The sequence below is a fragment of the Watersipora subatra genome, chromosome 1 (genome assembly GCF_963576615.1).
Source record: "Watersipora subatra chromosome 1, tzWatSuba1.1, whole genome shotgun sequence".
Taxonomy (NCBI): Eukaryota; Metazoa; Bryozoa; class Gymnolaemata; order Cheilostomatida; family Watersiporidae; genus Watersipora; species Watersipora subatra.
Window position 1 is genome coordinate 47,006,869 of NC_088708.1, and position 21,316 is coordinate 47,028,184.

A 21,316-nucleotide genomic window follows, 5' to 3' on the forward strand; every position below is an offset into this window, starting at 1 on the left:
AGCACTAGGTGCTATGGCTGGGCCTTAATTTCAGTGAATGCGCTCTAGTCTGAGGCATCACTAATAGTACTGTATCATCATAGAACTACGATAATACAGTACAATGGTGATACAGTACTATGATGATACAGTAAAACAACATAAACAGTGGTAGCAACATAAACAGTGGTAGCAACATAAACAGTAGCAGCAACATAAACAGTGACAGCAACATAAACAGTGACAACAACATAAACAGCAGCAACATAAACTGCAGCAACATAAACAGTGGCAGCAGCATAAACAGTGGTAGCAACATAAACAGTGGTAGCAACATAAACAGTGGTAGCAACATAAACAGTGGTAGCAACATAAACAGTAGCAGCAACATAAACAGTGACAGCAACATAAACAGTGACAACAACATAAACAGCAGCAACATAAACAGCAGCAACATAAACTGCAGCAACATAAACAGTGGTAGCAACATAAACAGTAGCAGCAACATAAACAGTGACAGCAACATAAACAGTGACAACAACATAAACAGCAGCAACATAAACAGCAGCAACATAAACTGCAGCAACATAAACAGTGGCAGCAACATAAACAGTGGTAGCAACATAAACAGTGGTAGCAACATAAACAGTGGTAGCAACATAAACAGTGGTAGCAACATAAACAGTAGCAGCAACATAAACATTGACAATAGCCTAATAATTTTGAAATTAACTACAATTATTGTGTTCAAACTTTTCCACCTTTTCCTTTTTTGCTGGCTATGTTGTAGTCACTGAGTACTGCTGCATCTACATGTATTATCTGTTCATCTCCTTTTCTACTACCAGAATATTTGACTTGATAGACAAATAATAAAAAAGTCCATACAAGTTTTGTAAATAACCATTTTCATTATTTGGCAGTCAAGCCAGATATTGTTGGGTGGAGAAGGAGATCAAGAGATAATAGATTCAGTAGTACTCAGTGACTACAACATAGCCAGCAAAAAAAAGAAAGTGAAAATATCTTGTACTCGGAGATGATATTGAACAGTTTTGGCATGTAACAAAACGTCAATGAGAATAACTATGCTAAGCTTTTCTGGAAGTTCTACATCTAGACAGACAAGCATATCTTGGCAAACCAGCCAGATATTATGGCGGTAGATAAAGAAAGCAAAAGGGCTACTATAGTAGATATAGCGGTACCCAGTGACTACAACATAGCCAGCAAAGAAAAGAAAAAGGAAGAAGTATCTCCCAATCGGAGGACAAGATTGAAAACTAGCATAGCTAAAGGTTTTTAATCTGTGATACTTTGGTTGTTTATTGTAAAAAATGTTACATTTGACTAGTGCAATCGTTAGCATGCTTACAGTTAGCTTTTTTCAGAGTATACTTTCACACTAAACTTTCACAATATTACTTTTAGTACCTCTCAAATCAGGTTTTCACCAATACATATTACCTATATAGTCTTATCCCATGTTCTGTTTGCATAGCAATTAAAATACAATGTGGCCAGTGTTTCAATATGTAGTCATTTTTGTAATACTTGGCTAGTTTTGTGTTTATTCATGTTTAGTAAAAATTGCCACAGATCCATAATCTACAATAAGTGTATATTCACAGTAATACTTGACCATCATGTTTAAGGTTATTACATGTCAAGTACTCTTGTGCTTGTGCCCTCACTGCGAACTTCTGTGCATGTGCCCTCTCTACATACTTCTGTGCAGAGACGGCAATGTGCCCTCTCTGTGTGCTTCTGCGCATGTGCCCTTTCTGTGCACTTTTTTGCATGTGCCCGATCTGTGTAATTTGGTGCATGTGCCCTCTTTGTACACTTTTGTGCATATGTCTTCTCTGTGCACTTCTGCGAATTTGCCCTTTCCATGCACTTTTGTGCATGTGCCCGATCTGTGCGCTTCTGTGAATGCACAGTTTCTGTGCGCCTCTGTGAATCTGCCCTCTCTGTGACTTTTGTGAATGTACCCTCTTTGTGCACTTTTGTGCATGTGCCTTCTCGGTGTACTTTGTGCATGTACCTTCTTTGTTGGGTAAAAAGGTACGAGTTACTATCTATCTGTTTTGCTGCATGCTTCATTTGTCTTTTATTTGCTTCTTACAATTATGATGTCATGTCTGAAGCCTGTCAAGTATGATGCCTGTCAAGGCGAGATGCAAAACGTATCTTAGAAGCCCCAGATTATTTTATTAAAACATATGAGTGCACAGACCCACTGCTTTACAAAACACAAACCCAAACACATTAGATTTTTTTATCTTACTTCCCAATTAAGTTCTTGTGCACCCGTGAAACATGTATAACATGAAGCAGGAAACATACTTTAGAAGACATTAAAATGCAATAGAAGTTATATTTGACTAATGACAGCAAAGTAAAATTGTACAAATACCATGCAATGCAATAGTGAACTTGAGACACACTACGCATTACATTAACAATACCATTCAAGGTTTACTTGCAAAAAAATTTACATTACAGTTATTTGGTATCAAAGGATTCACCATGTCTTACTCTGCTGTGTTGTAGGTGCAAAATATGCGGAAATGTGATTACAAGCTCTTAAAAGCTCAAAAACGAACAGTTAATCACAGCCATCACAAAAACGCTGTAGATTAGAATTTCTTTCCAAAATGGCTCAAATGGGACGCGGCTTAACAAGATGGCTTCTGTTTACATGTTCATGCAACCTCATTCGTCAAAATATTTTCACAAATATACTTCTTGCATTCAATAAAACCATGTCTATTGTCCTTACGCGCCTATTTCATCATCATTGTAATGCTGTCACTTTGAGCACTGATATCTTATAACCTACCGTAAAAACTTGTTTAATTTTTTAACCTTAGCTCGAAGGAGTGCATATCATCTTCTGATGAACGTGACAAGCCTGTTGGTCACCTGTGATAGTCAAAAAATGCTGCAGAAATTATTTGCGCCTTTCAGCAGGAAGTATGGGTCACATGATAAAATTACGACTAGACGATTAGACCAAGCCAAAACGAAATTGTAAAGTAGTGAGCATCTACATTTGATACGGGCTTTTCGGTAAAACCCGAAGTGTTTGTCATAAACTAGTGCTATGAGAAATTTTATACTGAGCCTTTAACTAGTCTTTCAATTCACGTGATAACATCATGTGTCACAACAATAACCAAATTGTTTGAGTACGTCAGAGAAATAAATCGATTCCAACCTACGGCGTTTTCGTGATGGTGGCGATTAACTGTTCGTCTTTTAGCTTTCAAGAGCTCGTAATCACATTTTCACATATTATTCACTTACAACACAGCAGAGTAAGACATGGTGAATCTTTTGATACCAAATAACTATAATGTGAATTTTGTTGCAAGTCAACCTTTAAGCAAAACGAGATAATAAATTGAGAGCACTATTACAGGTATCTTCTTAAATTAGTGCATTGCACTGAACTGGTTATTGATCTTCGCACTAAGAGCCAACTAAAAACTAACTGAATGAGCTCATGCACAATGGCAAAATGTTTTAAAGTACTGTGGCAGTGCCTTGTCAGCCCTGACTGCTGCCGGTAAAAAGTTATCTGTGATACAAGTGTAAAAGTCAGACAGTTGTTTTATGGTGCTACCAAAGAATTACCATTAATATTAATTATGACTACGTATGCCTGTATGTACACACTTGTATGAAGGCCTCTGTGGATGTAGGGTATATGTTTGTTGCCTTTGTTGAACCAGTGCTGAAAACTAAATTTAGCTGCTCAGTATGTTACATAAAAAAGTTATCATATCATATATAGAGAGTAATAGCAGTTGGACAAAAACTATATTAAAATGATGAGAGTCAATATTACATTACATGTAATATCATATGAACTTTATAAAGCAATACATTGACACTTTAATATATCAATTATTTAATTGATCAATAATTTAAATATTTAGTATAACAAGTTTAATAATTTAATACCAATGACTAATCTGGTAAGAGACCGATAAGAAAACTCCAACATATGTATGTGCATAAAGAGAGGAATGAACACATTTTCTAAATTGGTTTTGCTATGACAGAACAAAATACATACTGATGCATTGATTTAACTGCATAAGCAAAATATGGATGAAAAAACTGCGATTTATGATGAATTTTATTATTATTACAATAAAATTATTATTTACAGAAAAAAGAAATAAAAGGAATAGCTTTCAATTTTATATAATAAAACACTAGCTTTTTCAGGTTTTTGCTTTATAATTATAATTGAATAATGCTGTAATACAGGTTTTTGTTGAAAAATACTAAAGCAAAGGTAAACTATTCAATAACTATATCCCAGATAAATGGATGTGACCATTAGGGATGAATGCGTATATCAAATAATTTTATTTATACTAGTACACATTTGTTTCTTAACAGCTGAAGAGTGTTGACATTAATCTGTGAGGACTGAAGTATTAGCTTATAAGAATTTACCACTTACCTGTTAACTGGTTGAATTCACCAGAAACCCACTGCTGGTTGGTCAAATACTACCATGTTTGCTTCTGATTCGTTTAACAGAGACTGTATCAACCAATAATGATTAGATGTAGCCTAAACAAGCTCTATATAATCTAAAGAGCTTGTAGCATCCATTAAAATAACTCTGTTCTAGAATCATGGCACTTCAACACATTGCTCTCTGCCTTCTGGTCTCAGCTGGCTGCTCTCTAGGTATGTCTATATCTTTATTAGTGTTCTTATCTTATGGGCTTTTTACTATATATATATATATATATATATATATATATATATATATATATATATATATATATATATATATATATATATATATATATATATATATATATATATATATATATATATATAGAAATTTTATATTATATACAATCCTAACATTGCTACCTTAAACAAACGCTGCGAACTAGTTTCAACATGTAGACATGCTGGCAAATTCCTTTTAAGCAATTTTAAGACTTAACTTTTAAACTTCTGCTTTGTTGAGGCTTTAAATCGTGTTGCTTGCTAATTTTAATCCTACGTATCAGTGGTGTATTTAGGTATTTTAAGACCTACGCTTTTATTTCCATCTATATATAAGTCGTTTTCAGTGCTAACAATTTTATCTGATGATTATTGCATGGCAATATGAAACTATTAGTAATAAAGTTGTTTTAAACTTAACTTTTACTTTCATTTTTACTCAATTTTACATCGCTCTATTTTAATATTGAGCACTTTCATGCAAGAGACTGTTCATACTGCATCTACTGTATATATATATATATATATATATGTATGTATATATATATATATATATCTATAATGCATATATATGATACGTACTGTGCAAAATTATGGCAACCCCCAGCACAGTATGACAAGCATCACGCTCCATTGGTAATTTTTGTGCTTAAAATCAAGATAGCTAAGCAATGTTATACATGATTTTGTTCAGAAATTTGTAAGCAATTCAAAGATGCATTTGATTTCTAGCACATTCTAACTGTTTTTTTTATAACTGAAAAATATATTTCTAATGGTGGAAAACTTGTCGCTAATAGTGAAAGTGCTCAAATTGGTTTAGCAGCAAACATTGCTCAATTGAGGAAAACTTAGAAACTGAACTCTTTGTACAAGAGATGGTGGCTCTGAAAAGGGCCGTTTGGTTTAAAATTGAGGTCTAGTATTTTGTCGGCCAGCCTTTATTTCTGATGACAGCGCGACACCGTCCTGGCATGCTGTCAACCAGCTTTCGAGTTTGTTCAGGTGTCACTATGTGATGCCAGGCCTCAATAATTATCTCAATCAATTCTCTTTTGCTGGTAGGTTTGCGCTTGCTAATTTCCATGTCCACTTTTTTCCACAAATTTTCTATCGGATTGAGGTCCGGAGGTTGTGCGGGCCAGTTTAGAAACTCAACTTGTTTGGTATCTGCCCATTCCTTCACTTTCTTTGCTATATGACAAGGAGCGTTGTCATCCTGAAAAATCCAGTCACCAGTGAACATCTCTCTGGCACTTGGCAACATGACTCTCGTCAGAACTTGAATGTATTTGTTTGCATTCATCATTCCATCAACGATTTTCAGGCGACCAACTCCAGCTGCGGACATGCACCCCTACACCATAACAGATGTGGGATGCTTCACAGTGGGTAAAATACACCGAGGCTTGAACTTTTTACCTGGTCTTCTCCTCACATAATTATTTCCAGCATGAATCTGTAGAGTGAATGATGATTCATCACTGAATAGTACCATATGCCACTGTTCTTCGGTCCAGGAGCGGTGAATCTTGGCCCATGCCAAACGTTTCTTCTTTTGCTTTTTGACAGCAGGGGCTTTCGTCTTGTCTTACATTTTCTCAAACCATTTTCAATCAGTCTTCTCCTCACTAATGAGAATGACGCTTTTACTCCAGTAGACTCTCTCCATTCTCCTCGTAGGTCAGTGCTGGTTTTCTTTCTGTCAGAACGTGAAAGTCGAACCAAACTGCGGTCGTCTCTGGTAGAGCTTTTGCGCTTTCTCCCTCTGCTTTTACAATCATCTGTCGTGCCTGTTGACTTCCATCTGTTGACAATGCCAGCAACACCTTTCTTGGACCATTGAACCTCCTTAGCAATCTGCTTGTTTGATTTCCATTGCTGGTGAAGGGGAATGATTACAGCTCTCTTCTCATTGGTCAATCTCATGTTGTGGTAGAATTTTAAAATTATTTTGCTGGTCATTGTGAGCCTAATTTTATAGCCAACTGGTCATCGTTGTGATGGATTTAAGATAGTTTTGAGATAGTTTTGCATTGTTGATAAGTTTCTTACATGTATTCAACATTCTGTACAACATTGAGCAGATTAGAATACTTCAAAGACCCTGTTGGGGTGATTAAGGGAGTAACAAGTTTACAGTGAGTTTAGAGATTAGAAGTGTAGTAAGCTCTTTAACTTTTTGTAAACAATGAAACAAATACTTTCACCAAATTGAAAAGATCATACATTTAGCTTCAAAATGATATATAGATGTAAGGAATTAGGCAAGTTTGAGATGAGATATGAGACAAGAGATGCTTTCGTCCAACAATTTACAAAGGGGTTGCCATAATTTTGCACAGCACTATTGTATATACAATATATATGCAGTATATATACTGTATATACACTATTATATATTGTATATATAATGTATTATTATACATATTATATATATGCAAATGTATAAATATATATATAAATGTATATATTAACACTGTAATATGAACACAATGAGAGAATTGTGTTCTAATGTGTTTCAAACGATAATATGCATACAGGTATATGCTTCTATATCTATATGTATATTCAAGCATTTTTTATCTATATATTTTATATATATGTCTTTATATTTTTATAGCTATAATTGTATGTGCTAAAATTGTGTTCAAGCAAGCTTTTTCTTCAAGCAGTTAATGTCTACTTCTCACATGATGACCTGGATTTCCATAATTTCTTAACAATATTTAAACAATGACATCTATTTGGAGGAGTCTGTAAGCACTTTGAAGGCAGCAGAAATAATAACATTAATAGTTGTGCTGGTGGTTAGTAGCAGCGATCTAGTTTCAAATCTGAACTTTGAAACTAGCTTTATATTTGTTACTAGTAGACTTTCTATGCATATTTACTTAAGATTAAACATAAAAAATTTTAAGAAACTATAATGTAAATGCTTAAAATTTTACGCAAATATCTGCAGAATAACTGGTAACAAAATCTGTATCTAAATTTAAAATGATTGTCTAGATGCTATAAGCCTGCTGTGGTATTTAGGCTATTTTTTCTCTCTCTAACTTACCTTTGTATTACTTCTGTATTACCTTTGTATTACCACTGTATTACCTCTGTATTACCTCTGTATTACCTCTCTATAGATATTATCTCTGCATAAAATTTATTTATATTTACAATGGAAAGACAATTTCAAATATTGCCAGTTTGAGCTGTTAACTTCCTGTAGCTATCTCTTTTTTCTTTAGGTGTATATTGGTTGGAAGGTCCTGAAAGTGACACGAGGGACAATTCACCATCCCATGTCTTCTGCCCAAGTAAGAGATGAGGCATACATTTTACATTTATTTATAATTATCGTATAATTTTCTTTAATGATGATTGTGATATACAGACCAACCTTGGTTAGGGACATCACAAATGGTGAGCAAATCAAAGTTTGAATAGAGAGTTTGAAAATCTTTTGCTTCAGAAGAAAAGCAAAGATTTTAAACTTGTTGAGCCTTGAGATAAACCAAGTAAAGTTGACAAGATGGCGCGGCTATCAACTGATACACTCTTTATTGCTATCTTTAGTATCCACTAGTTGTATGCAGGCATGTCTGTTGTGGCTTAAAATGTTGACCCCATTTTGTGTTTTGTATAATAATGTTATCTTTTGCTAGGTTACAAGTTATATTTAAACTTTTTTTATTTTACAAAAATCAATACCAGTGAGGCTGGATACGAGATGCTAGACATACAGCAATACATTCCTCAGCTTACGATTCTCTATTAACAGAGTATTTGAAAGAGTTTCAATGTACTTTATATATTACCAGATTTTCTATTATGCAGAATATAGTGTAAAATAGTACGCAAATGCTCAAAAATATTTTTCTAATTTTACAACTGAGTAAAACGTAGTTTAAACTTGTTACAGAATTCAAACAGTTGACTTCTTAAGTAGTCTTTTGGAATGGACTGTGGTCTAAAACTGAGGTCAGACCAAAATTAAACATAAACCATTTCAGCTCTAAGGCTCTTCTGTACTAATAACTAACACTATGCAGGGCTAATATAGTTGAAATACTTACATATTGTCTTGTAATGACAACTACATGTAGTTATGCAAGAATTGCACCAATGGTTACCATACACCAAATTACACTGTGTGGGCCACAAATAGACTTTGGTCTGTTTGACGAACACTTTGATTAATCTCTAAGTTAACAAACTGTATTTTAATGGAGTTACTAGTAACACAGATATAGTCATAGATATAGATATATGATTTTTGGCATGCAATTTATTTTTCTTGACATTTTCTTCCACACTGCCAAAATAGGTGCCTCATTTTGCTGACTAACAAAAATAATTACTATTTATCACTTGTTTAACATTTGTTTTTGTAAATATTTCTGTAAAATGTTTTGATATATATATGTTTTAAACAATGATCTAAAGCAGGGTTCATGAACTCTATGAACATCAAGTTGAAATACAGTAATTATTGATGATCTCTTTTACATAGTCTAATATGATTCATAATCGATGTACTATGTAACTAGGCAACAGATAAGCATGAAATCACAATGTCAAACACATTAAGTATATTTACTATCAAGTAAAGTATATACTTCTATTAGCTGTGCTACCCGGCATTGCCCTGGGTTTAAAAATCAGCTTATAAACAATGAGAATTATTGAGAGTTGCCTTCCACTTGCTATTAATCTCGCACATTGCCAATGGATAATTTGAGTAAGCTTACTAATATGAGCTACCCTCTCCGTGACGTTATGCCTATGCATTATGCGCTTCCATATACTGACATATATCACCTAGCGAACCTATCAAGCTCTGTGGCTTAGTTAGCAAAGCGTCGGACCGGTGTACTGGACATTCCGAGACCAAATCTTCTGCTTTGCAGACTCTTAAATCTAAGATTTCAACAGCTATAATAGTTGGACATATACAACAACAAATACACCAACTTTGAGAAATATATATATATATATATATATATATATATATATATATATATATATATATATATATATATATATATAGAAGATTGTAAAAGCATGTTATCAGACAAAACGTTGTTAATGAATTTTGGCAACAGATGAGCAGGACATCACATTGTTAAAACCACTAAATATTCTTACTAACTTATTTCATCTATTGTAAAAGCATCGTACCAGTTCGAATGGTCAAAAGTAGATAACAATAATGTTTATTATATTTTGCTCATGATAGTATGCCAAGACTCATTGTCGGGTTAGTGCAAATAATATAATCAATAATAAATATAAGATATATGCAAATAAAAGAACATAACCATAAAATACATTATTCTATATAAAGACGTGAAGCATAAGTAAAATAATTATTTGTCAATCAACATAAAATGGAATCTAGACCCTAAAAGTCTGCCATTAGCTTTTGGCGGTCACCGCAAGTGTTGAAAATGTTGAATATCTGTAAAGAACTGCAGATAACACTGATAAAGTTCATTGTGAAAGTCAGCACTATTGCTGCCCAAGATTGTCGATAGGGTTTTGAACTTGATTTAAAAACAGGCTTTACATAAGAAATATGCACTCAACTGTGTAAAATACTACATACAGTTAAGAGCAGTTCTCTTTATATATGTTTCGAGTATAAAGGCTGTTTATCTGGTATAAATTGGTTTACATATGAATAGAATATGTTCTCAAGTTATATACATATGTATAGAATATGCTCTCATGTTATATACATATGCATAGAATATGTTCTCATGGTATATACATATGTATAGAATATGCTCTCATGTTATATACATATGTATAGAATATGCTCTCATGTTATATACATATATATATATATATATATATATATAATATGCTCTCATGTTATATACATATGTATAGGATATGCTCTCATGTTATATACATATGTATAAAATATGCTCTCATGTTATATACACATGTATATAATATGCTCTCATGTTATATACATATATATAGAATATGCTTTCATGTTATATACATATGTATAGAATATGCTCTCATGGTATATACATATGTATAGAATATGCTTTCATGTTATATACATATGTATAGAATATGCTCTCATGTTATATACATATGTATAGAATATGCTCTCCTGTTATATACATATGTATAGAATATGCTCTCATGTTATATACATATGTATAAAATGTGCTCACTCTAGTATATGGTTGTATACACAATATACATGTATGCATAATTATGTATAGAATGACTATGTATGACATTTCAAACACTGCGCTGTTTTATTCATAGATGGATACTATGCAGCTGAGTGTCATTGTGATGATGCAAGTATTTGTGATGGAACTCGTCTGTATACTTATAACACAAGAAAATGCACAGCCTTCAAACGATATGGTGTCAGAGGGAAAGTTAAAGTGAGTAAATCCTTTAGCGAATTCATTCTGTACTTCCTGTAGCTAATCTATTTCCTTATGAGTTAATATTTTTATAAGGACATTAAACCATGATATAACAACCTTTTAAGTATTCATTTAGTTTTTGAACAAGAAAGAAAATTTTTTAAGAGCTATTCTGTGATCCTCTCAAACAAATAAAGTTTTTTTAAAATAAATTATATACATGTACTTCTAGTAGTTTTATTTATTATAAAGCTAAGAATTTAAAACCTTTTTCTAAATAATATAGAAGCATATAACATACAGTAGACATTCCTACCATGTATATAATCCATTCCGAGAACATTTACGTTATAGGGATTTTACGTTGTACGAACAGTAATATCCACATAAATTGCCTAATCCGTTCCAAGATTTTTTCAAACTCACCACTTCAGTCTTTCAAATAGAAAAAAACTAGATTTAACTTTTAAATTTAATTTAATGTGCCGTAACTGGAATACTGTTGGTTTGTAGTGACAACTTTTTCCTATTTCTTATTATTTTTACTCGGTTCACGATCCATAGTTGCGGTAATTTTACAATGAGTTAAGGAGAACGCACACCTTCAATGTCAATTTACTGTCTAATGTCTACTGTACTTTAATTAGAGGCTTATTAGACTGCACCAGCTGTGATGTGTTAAGGTTAATCAAATAATACAGCTGTTTCACAAGTGAATTCATAGACATCTTAAACTTTAGAAGAGATTTCGCATGTTTATGCAAAATATTATATACTCCTACCTTTTCAGTTCTTTCTTATGAGCTGCCTTCTCATCGGTTTAGCAGTTTCAATATATTCCATGGTTTTAACCCATTTCACTCTTTATATGTGTTTTCTTTTATTTTTATTAGTGCATTGTAACTTTTTGATTGAATATAAACTGTAACAGGTTGGCAAGTTTTATAGAATAATTTACTTTATGGTTCTTTTCTTTTGCCCATCTTATATTTGTGAATAATGATTTTATCAGCACTAACCCAACAGTGAATTTAGACCTACTATCAAAAGAAAAATACAATAAACATTGTTGTTGTGTACTTTTGATCATTTTGTTGATAACATGTTTCACAGTAAAATATATGCTCTACTTGGTAGTATGAATAGTTAATGTATTTAAGATTGTGATTTTATGTTTATCTGTTGCCTAGTTACAAAGTACGTCAATTATTAATCGTACTAGACAATGTAAAGAAGATCATCATTAACTTACCGCATTTTAGCTTGATGTTCATAGAGTTCATGACCCCTGCTTTGGATTGTTGTTTCAATCATATATATCAAAATATTTTAAAGAAATATTTACAGAAACAAATGATGAACAATCCAAAAATAGTAGTAGTTTATGCTAGTCAGCAAGTCGAGGCACCTATTTTTTGGCAGCCTGTACAAAAATGTCAAGGAAATTAAGTTGCATGCCAGAGGTCATAACCTTTCACAAAAGCAATTGTGACTACAATTAACTGAGCTGCTAATACCTCTACTGAAATATAGTTTATTAGTTGAGAACTTAATCTAAATTCAACTAAACCTCAATCAAATTAAGCTAGTGCCTAAAACCTATCCTTTACTTCCAGTTCAGTCACATTTTTTTCAGATTATAATTATAATGTATGCCTAATCATACAACAAGTGTTCATTACGTCTATGATTGAATGGTTTCAGGCAATGGTGCAGTGTAAGTCAGCCACAGGATATGACATCAGAGTGGTGTACAACTTTACATCAGCAAGCAATGCTATTAGGTGTCCTACTGGGTAAGTATTTTATAAATATTCATGTTACTTGATAAACTAAAATAAGTTTAAAATAATCACTTTTTATAAACATATTTGTTGAGGTTTATATTTAGAGGGTATCATATTTCTAAAGACAAAGCTGTATTAAACTTCCTGGACTGCATGTGCTGTGCTGTAGTTTAGTTAGTTGTCTTCCCATTTTATTCATAATATCGACTAGAATAACTGCTTTAGTCTTTGCAGCCGCCCCAATGTGCAGCTCATGGTGCAGCCTAACATTTGTTATTGATGCCAGTGTAGGGTCTATTGATAATACTGTAATTCTATAGCTGAGGTCCTTCATAAACTACACTGGTCAACGGATCACCATTGCACTCTGTATACCAGATGGCATCACTTTAACTATCTGCAACTGCCTCCACTCAAACAAAACAAAATTTATACCTCGAGAGAAACCAAACTTTTTATATCATAAGTATATGTTTTCTCTCAAGGATCGTCTGAGCTCTACTATTAGTCCTTGATTCTTTCAAGGAAAAATCTGAGCTCTAGTATTAGTCTTTGACTCTCTCAAGGAATAGTCTCTGAGCTGTACTATTAGTCATTGATGCTCTCAGAATTAGCTTGAGCTCTGCTATAAATTCTTGATTGTCTTAAGGAGTAGTTTGAGCTCTACTATTAGTCCTTGTCCTCTAAAAGAATTATGAGCTCTAGCTGTGCTAGGGATGGCATTTGTTGTTTGAAAAGGTAATATCGACTATTGTTGGAGTTGTCCCACCGATAGCGATAGTATCGAAATATCAATGAGCAAACAGAGTTCACCGATAGTTATCGAGTGACTTGGCAGCTGGTAAAACTATTGAATTATCGTGCCTGAAAAGATCGAGGATTGTGGGAAGGAATAGGAAAAGGTGTTCGAGTTATCAGAGCGTTCAAGTTATCAGAGCGCTTTCACAAGTACATGTATTTATTAGTAGATAAATGTACATATACAAACTACAGTGAAACATGGATAACTCGCCCTCGGATATAGCGAACACATGGTTAACTCGACTGGATTTGCTTGGTCCGTTCCCACGCAATGATAAATGGCTCTATATAACTCGAATTCAACACTGTTATAACGAACTATTTTTTGCCCAACGGCTACCGAAACGGTTGCTATCGCTTTAGAAAATCACTTTATTCCAAGCCATAGAGGTAAACCTCAACTTTTCGTAATTCATAAGCGTCGTTGTTACCTCCATCGGCAAAATATTTTTGTCAACGACTGTTCTAAAGGTTTGGTGAAATTTGATTTATACTGCTATACGATGAATAGAACGGGCTAGCCGGGTCACGGGCGCAAGGATTTTCGCCACGCACATACAAAACAAAAACAGCATGTTGTTTTTGTTTTGTATTTGCGTGGCGAAAATCCTTGAGTGCGTGACCCGGCTAGCCCGTGACGAATAGTTTTCCGACGTTGATTCCGTGTTGAATTAACGTCGGAATGTTGAATGTTTAAAACGTCTTAAAAATTGTTGAAATCAAACAAAATACTTTGTCTTAGCTAAAAAAAACTATTCATCGTTTGACCTAAACACAAAATACGTGTGTACATTCAATAAGTATCCATTCAAAAAGCGTGAGTGATATACAATGTACCGTAAAACCTCGTAAAACTTTTAATTGAACTGCCTCGGAGTGTTGCTCTTAACGAATGCCAGGTAAAGTAAGGTAATCTTTCCATAAACTTCAAGAAAGATCGGCAAAATTGATCGTGGGTAAAACGCTCAAAAGAAAAAGATGTCTTTTCTTTGAGCATTTCAGCAACGATCAAGTTTTGCCAATGTCAATCTAAAAAACGTCCTGGCAATAACATCACCTCAAACAACAAACCAATCTCAAGTGATAGAAAAATCTCTATACTTTTTGATAAAAACGTTTTAAACTTTACATTAGAAGCATTTAATTTGAAACAAGCCATTTGTGCTTTTGATTTATATTATAGTTTGTATATGTTCATGTATCTACTAATAAATAAGTAAATACATGGACTTGTGACAGTGCTCTGATAACTTGAACACTCTGATAATTCGAACACTTTTGCTCGGTCAAGGGACCGAGCAAAAGTGTTCGAATTATCAGAGTGTTCAAGTTATCAGAGCACTGTCACAAGTCCATGTATTTACTTATTTATTAGTAGATACATGAACATATACAAACTATAATATAAATCAAAAGCACAAATGGCTTGTTTCAAATTAAATGCTTTTAATGTAAAGTTTAAAACGTTTTTATCAAAAAGTATAGAGATTTTTCTATCACTTGAGATTGGTTTGTTGTTTGAGGTGATGTTATTGCCAGGACGTTTTTAGATTGACATTGGCAAAACTTGATCGTTGCTGAAATGCTCAAAGAAAAGACATCTTTTTCTTTTGAGCGTTTTACCCACGATCAATTTTGCCGATCTTTCTTGAAGTTTATGGAAAGATTACCTTACTTTACCTGGCATTCGTTAAGAGCAACACTCCGAGGTAGTTCAATTAAAAGTTTTACGAGGTTTTACGGTACATTGTATATCACTCACGCTTTTTGAATGGATACTTATTGAATGTACACACGTATTTTGTGTTTAGGTCAAACGATGAATAGTTTTTTTTTAGCTAAGACAAAGTATTTTGTTTGATTTCAACAATTTTTAAGACGTTTTAAACATTCAACATTCCGACGTTAATTCAACACGGAATCAACGTCGGAAAACTATTCGTCACGGGCTAGCCAGGTCACGCACTCAAGGATTTTCGCCACGCAAATACAAAACAAAAACAACATGCTGTTTTTGTTTTGTATGTGCGTGGCGAAAATCCTTGCGCCCGTGACCCGGCTAGCCCGTTCTATTCATCGTATAGCAGTATAAATCAAATTTCACCAAACCTTTAGAACAGTCGTTGACAAAAATATTTTGCCGATGGAGGTAATAACGACGCTTATGAATTACGAAAAGTTGAGGTTTACCTCTATGGCTTGGAATAAAGTGATTTTCTAAAGCGATAGCAACCGTTTCGGTAGCCGTTGGGCAAAAAATAGTTCGTTATAACAGTGTTGAATTCGAGTTATATAGAGCCATTTATCATTGCGTGGGAACGGACCAAGCAAATCCAGTCGAGTTAACCATGTGCTCGCTATATCCGAGGGCGAGTTATCCATGTTTCACTGTATATATCAAACGCATAGATGGCTTGTTGCAAATTAAAAGGCTCCTAGTGTAAATTAAAAAAAAATTTCATCAGAAAGTATAGAGACTTTTCTATCACTTGAGATTGGTTTGTTGTTTGAAGTTATGTGATTGTCAGGACATTTTCAGATTAAAATTAGCCAAACTTGATCGCTGTTGAAATGCTCAGAAGAAAATGTTTTTTTTTGAGCGTTTTAACCATTGATATACAGCCCCCAGGAACGATATACAGGGGGCTGTATATCATTGTTTTAACCAAGATCAAGTTTGCCGATTTTTCTTTGTTTATTCGAAGGTTAGCTCACTTTTCTTAGCTTTCAGAGGGCCATCGCTGAGTGGATAATTGGCAAAATTTGATTTTTGCAAACCTTTAGAAAAGTCGTTAACGAAAATATTTTGCCGATCATGGGAATAACGACGTCTAATAACTACTAAAAGTTGAGGTTTGTCTCTATGGCTTGAAACAAAGTGATATTCTAAAGCGATAACAACCGTCGTAGTAGCCGTTGGGCAAAAAACTGTTCGAGTTAACCAAGTTGAGGTTGAGTTATCTAAAGCAATTTATTATTGCGTGGGAACAGACCACAGACCAAACAAATCCGTTCAAGTTAACCATGTGTTCGAGCTATCCGAGGGCGATAACTATCGAGTTATATTATTTTTTATTATTCGATAACGATATATTTGTTTCGGATGTTTCGATAGGCTAAAAATAGGCAACATATTCATATTGAGAAAGACAACTATCGACTATCGAAATCGACTATCGAGCTATCATGCAACCATGAGCTGTACTATCAGTCCTGGACTGTGAATGAACAGTGTGATCTCTAATAGAAGTATCTGTCTCCAAAACCATTACGCAATCGGTTGATGATCAGCTTTCACCTAATGCTGTCACAACTTTTGGATGAAAATGCATTTTGTTGGTGACTTGCATGACTTAATGTGTCAAATACTATTGTCTCATGAAAATAATTGGCCATCATTTACAATTCACTTACTTCTTACTGCTCTTTCTTACTTACTCATACTTACTGTTTTTTCCTGCAAATCTTTCTTTGCTCAAAATCTTTCCATCAACGTAATTCATGATAAACCTTTCCTGTAAACGTACTTAGAATCTTGTTGACCTGTCTTTGTAGGTTTGCCATGGAGTCTTGTACAAAGGATGACCCATGGATTACAACTCGAGACACAGCTTTGTTTTACACATTAACTGAAGAGGGCATAGCATGTGGTTGGAAGAAAACATCAGGATCCAGTAATAATAACATATACATGTCTGCAGTTTGTCTCAAAGAATCGCTTTGTACAGAGATAATAAACTGAGTTGTGATTCTTGGAGTGAAATGTGAATGAACACAGAACTAACTTTTTATCTACTAAATTTTCAAACTATTATTCTGTTCTATTAAATTCATAGTTAATATACAAACTTTAATACCTTCTGCAATACTAATATGTTGATATACTGACTGCAATGACTCTATACGTATACCTCTATTTTAGACTGCTAGAATTCGTTACCTTTTATTAGAATGCAGTTTGATAACATACCCACGAAAGTCGCTTACAATAAATAGCTTGCCAGAACGCAACTATCATTCTTATTTCACTGTCACAAGGTAATGCTACTTCACGACTTTTGAGTTTATAGAGAGATTTCATTAAAGCTTCACAGAATGGTCAATACACACTTAAGGCTACATATTCACTTTAATTTCAGATAATGTGCTTTAGTCCAACGCAGCACTAAGGCTACATATGAACCCCATAAACGTAATTGAAGCCAAACATATTTTTTACCATTTTGTATTTGACTCCTACATATATTTTTAAAGCTTTTTCTAGTGATTTGTTTTTAAAGATTCAGTCATGTCAAGATGCAGTCAGTTTTGCTAGAAAAACTTTACAACCAAATTACCTGATTGTTATAATATTGATATTTTTATGATACATTGAGATGCCTTTGAACTACTTGCAAACACTATTTTCTCAAGTGTTAAAAATCCTTAAAGATAATTATTATACAATCATGCTAATCAAACAGCCTGAAGTGGTTAGAGATCACATATAAACACGCTTTTCTTTTCTCATTTAAGTGACATTCCTGACTAACCCTATAGCAACGGGGTTTTTTTGTAGAAGCACTAATAACCGCTGTGGCTAAAAAGTTCTTTGAGTTACTTCAATGATATACAACCCCACAGGATAGGTAACGACCATCATGTGGGCGGGGTTTAACGATTGAGCTCTGTTGGGATGAACCCGAACATTTCACCAGGACAGAGAAATATGCTGAACAAAGCCCCTTGTAAGTTTATAAATATTATGAACATTAGTGGTTATTTTACTGATCTGTTGGTTTCATTTTGTTTTTAAATAAATATAGTTGCCCAATATTGTCACCGTTATGATCAGTCAGCTGCCATTCACAAGCCTTTGTGATATTAATAGTCGCCATTGTGAAATGGCCCAAATTTGGTTTTAGATTTAGATGTTGAGTATGAAAACTACACTGCACAACTTTGCCTGCTGTCCCATCTTATTGGCCAGGTCAAACAATGTGACAACGATAAAAGACTTTGTTATTTTATGGTAGGGTGGCAAAATATTAACAAGGTAACCTAACAAGGCAACGCGACAGCCTTGCGAGAACTGTGTTAGCCACGAAACCCAGGCTAGCACAATCCTAACAGAGCTCGATCATTAAACCCCGCCCATATGATAGCCGTAACCTATCCTGGGGGGGATTGTATGTCATTGGTTACTTCAATATTTTAAGAAATTGTAATAAGACTATGATGATACTATGAAAATACTATGATAATACTGTGATGGTACTGTGATGATTCTGGAATGATACTGTGATGATACTATGAAAATACTATGATGATATTGTGATGACATTATGATGGTACTGTGATGATACTGTGATGATCCTGGGATTATACCATGATGATACTGCAATAATACTGTGATAGTACTGTGATAGTACATTGATGATACTGTTATGATACTGTGAGGATACTATGACCTGATAATATCTAAGCCAGTGGTTCCCAACTGGTGGTCCATGGACCCCCTAGGGGTCCACAGGAGGTTTTGAGGAGGTCCACAGGCTGGTGCCAGTATTGGTTTTTCTAGCTAGATATTTTCAGCTATTTCTGTCATAGTGATTGGATCAATGATATAAAACCCTAAAAGGATAGACGACGGCTATCATATGAGCGGGGTTTAATCATCGAAGTCTGTTGGGATTGTGCTAGCCTGGGTTTCCGGGCTAATGCGATTCCCGCGAAGTTGGCACATTGTCTTGTAAGGTTTTTGGGTCTAGACTTTTATCGCCTATGTGCGTCAATCGCTGGATAGTACCTGATTTCTGGTTAGTAGTACAAAACAACACAACCTGTAACCAGCAAACACATAATTCTCTCTTTCCCTCTTCAATTTCAGCGATATACTAAGATCCATGGAAAATAAAACATTTCAACTTACTTATTTTTACCAATTTTCAGATTGGTAGAGGTCTTAGTATATGCTTAAATTTAAATATAATTTACCCAAAATCACCCAAACAACGGCCTTTTTCCCTAGTTTTTTATTAATATTTTCCACCTATAATATAAAATGGCAGTCTTTTGTCATTGTCGCATTGCTTGACCAGGCCAATAAGATGGGACAGCAGCAAAGCTATGCAATTTCGTTTTCATACTCAAAATCTAGATGTAAAACCAAATTTGGGTCATTTCACAATGGCGATTATTAATATCATGAATGCTTGTTAATGGCAGCTGACTGATCATAATTTTGACAATATTTGGCAATTATATTTATTTGACAACAAAATGAAACCAGCAGATCGGTAAAATAACCAAAGATGTTTATGCAGAATAAAACCATTGAAGAATTTTGGCCTTCCATGATTCATCCACAGACGGCCAAACACGCCCTTCGAACTCTGCTCCCATTTGTGTCTACATACCTATGCGAGTCTGCTTTCTTCTCTATAGTTGTTTTCAAATCGAAACAACGAAACCAACTGGGACTTGAAGACGACATGCGATGCACTTTGTCAACCATTGCCCCAAAGATTGAGAATTTGGTGAAAAACAAAAAGGATAATCTATCCACTAACAAACTGACAATTCACAGTCAAAGCAATTTAGTATAGTATTGCTTTATGTAAGTAAATAAATAGAATCATGTCAAATCTATTGACTCTTATATTATTCTAATTTATAATGTACACCAATTTAAAATTCATTATTATAAACACCATATATTATGATGTTTATAAAGGTGTCCATGACTTTTAGATTAAGAGCTCAGGGGGTCCATGGCTCCAAGGTAGTTGGGAACCACTGATCTAAGCAATCACGACAAGACTTCCACAATTGTTCCTGGCTTGGTCCTTTTTAAGGCCATAGATTGACTTAATTGTTATTAGAAGATTGTAAAGACTGCAAAAGCTGCCAGCTCTTTGATGATGTTTGTCAGCTCAGTTCAAAAGGTGACAGATAATTAATGATTTCATTTCCCTGTTTGTGTGGACTATGAACAGTAGTTTACTAGGCAGCTCGATGCACTAGAATAGAGGATAATTTGACTTTTAAAACTTTCTTATGTACCAGAATAATTAAACAACAACTGAATGAAGAAGCAAATATTGCCTTGCTTGTGTTACACTCAGCACAAAAAGCTGCCATATCATATTATATAAAACATGGGTCAACTTTAATCTTGTTAGCCAGCAACTTATTTCACAAAATTCAGATTACTAAATGAAAATGCAGTTTTTATGTGATAAAATATTTCAAGTTCTAAACTTGTAGCCTCATTTTAATTTAGCAAAAAATTCAAGGAAATGGCATCACCTTGCTTGTTCACTTATAGGTAAACATGTTATTACCAGCGTAATGGAATAAATACTTATATTCAAATACCATAATGTAATAAAACCCAGAATTTTGGTATCTATTTATTTGCCAAAAACTTTTTTATTTTTTGAAAAATAGCATATTAGTTTTCATTAGCAATGTAGCGTTTTATGTACTTGTGATTAATTGAAAACTTGCCTATTGAACAATGGCAGGAGACGATGTTTCGTTGGCATGTTGGAGATGTTGAATAATAAATTTTTTTTCATGCATGTACCTGCATGTTGTCAT

General features: G+C 33.9%; 1 protein-coding gene across 1 annotated transcript; it reads left to right on the forward strand.

Annotated features, from left to right (window-relative positions):
• The first annotated feature begins 4,640 nt into the window (after nucleotides 1–4,640).
• On the forward strand, nucleotides 4,641–17,732 carry LOC137385330 (uncharacterized). Its single transcript, XM_068071780.1, has 5 exons — nucleotides 4,641–4,695; nucleotides 7,992–8,060; nucleotides 11,035–11,159; nucleotides 12,849–12,940; nucleotides 17,288–17,732. Exons 1-5 carry the CDS (start codon nucleotides 4,641–4,643, stop codon nucleotides 17,472–17,474), a joined length of 528 nt encoding a protein of 175 aa, XP_067927881.1. The 3' UTR covers nucleotides 17,475–17,732.
• Nucleotides 17,733–21,316: the final 3,584 nt, after the last annotated feature.

Bases quoted from the DNA above. Each gene is read 5' to 3' on its own strand.
- LOC137385330 (XM_068071780.1), top strand. From the start codon at position 4,641: ATGGCACTTCAACACATTGCTCTCTGCCTTCTGGTCTCAGCTGGCTGC. The intron at 11,160-12,848 runs GTGAGTAAATCC...GAATGGTTTCAG, and splicing joins GTGTCAGAGGGAAAGTTAAA to GCAATGGTGCAGTGTAAGTC. The intron at 12,941-17,287 runs GTAAGTATTTTA...CTGTCTTTGTAG, and splicing joins GCTATTAGGTGTCCTACTGG to GTTTGCCATGGAGTCTTGTA.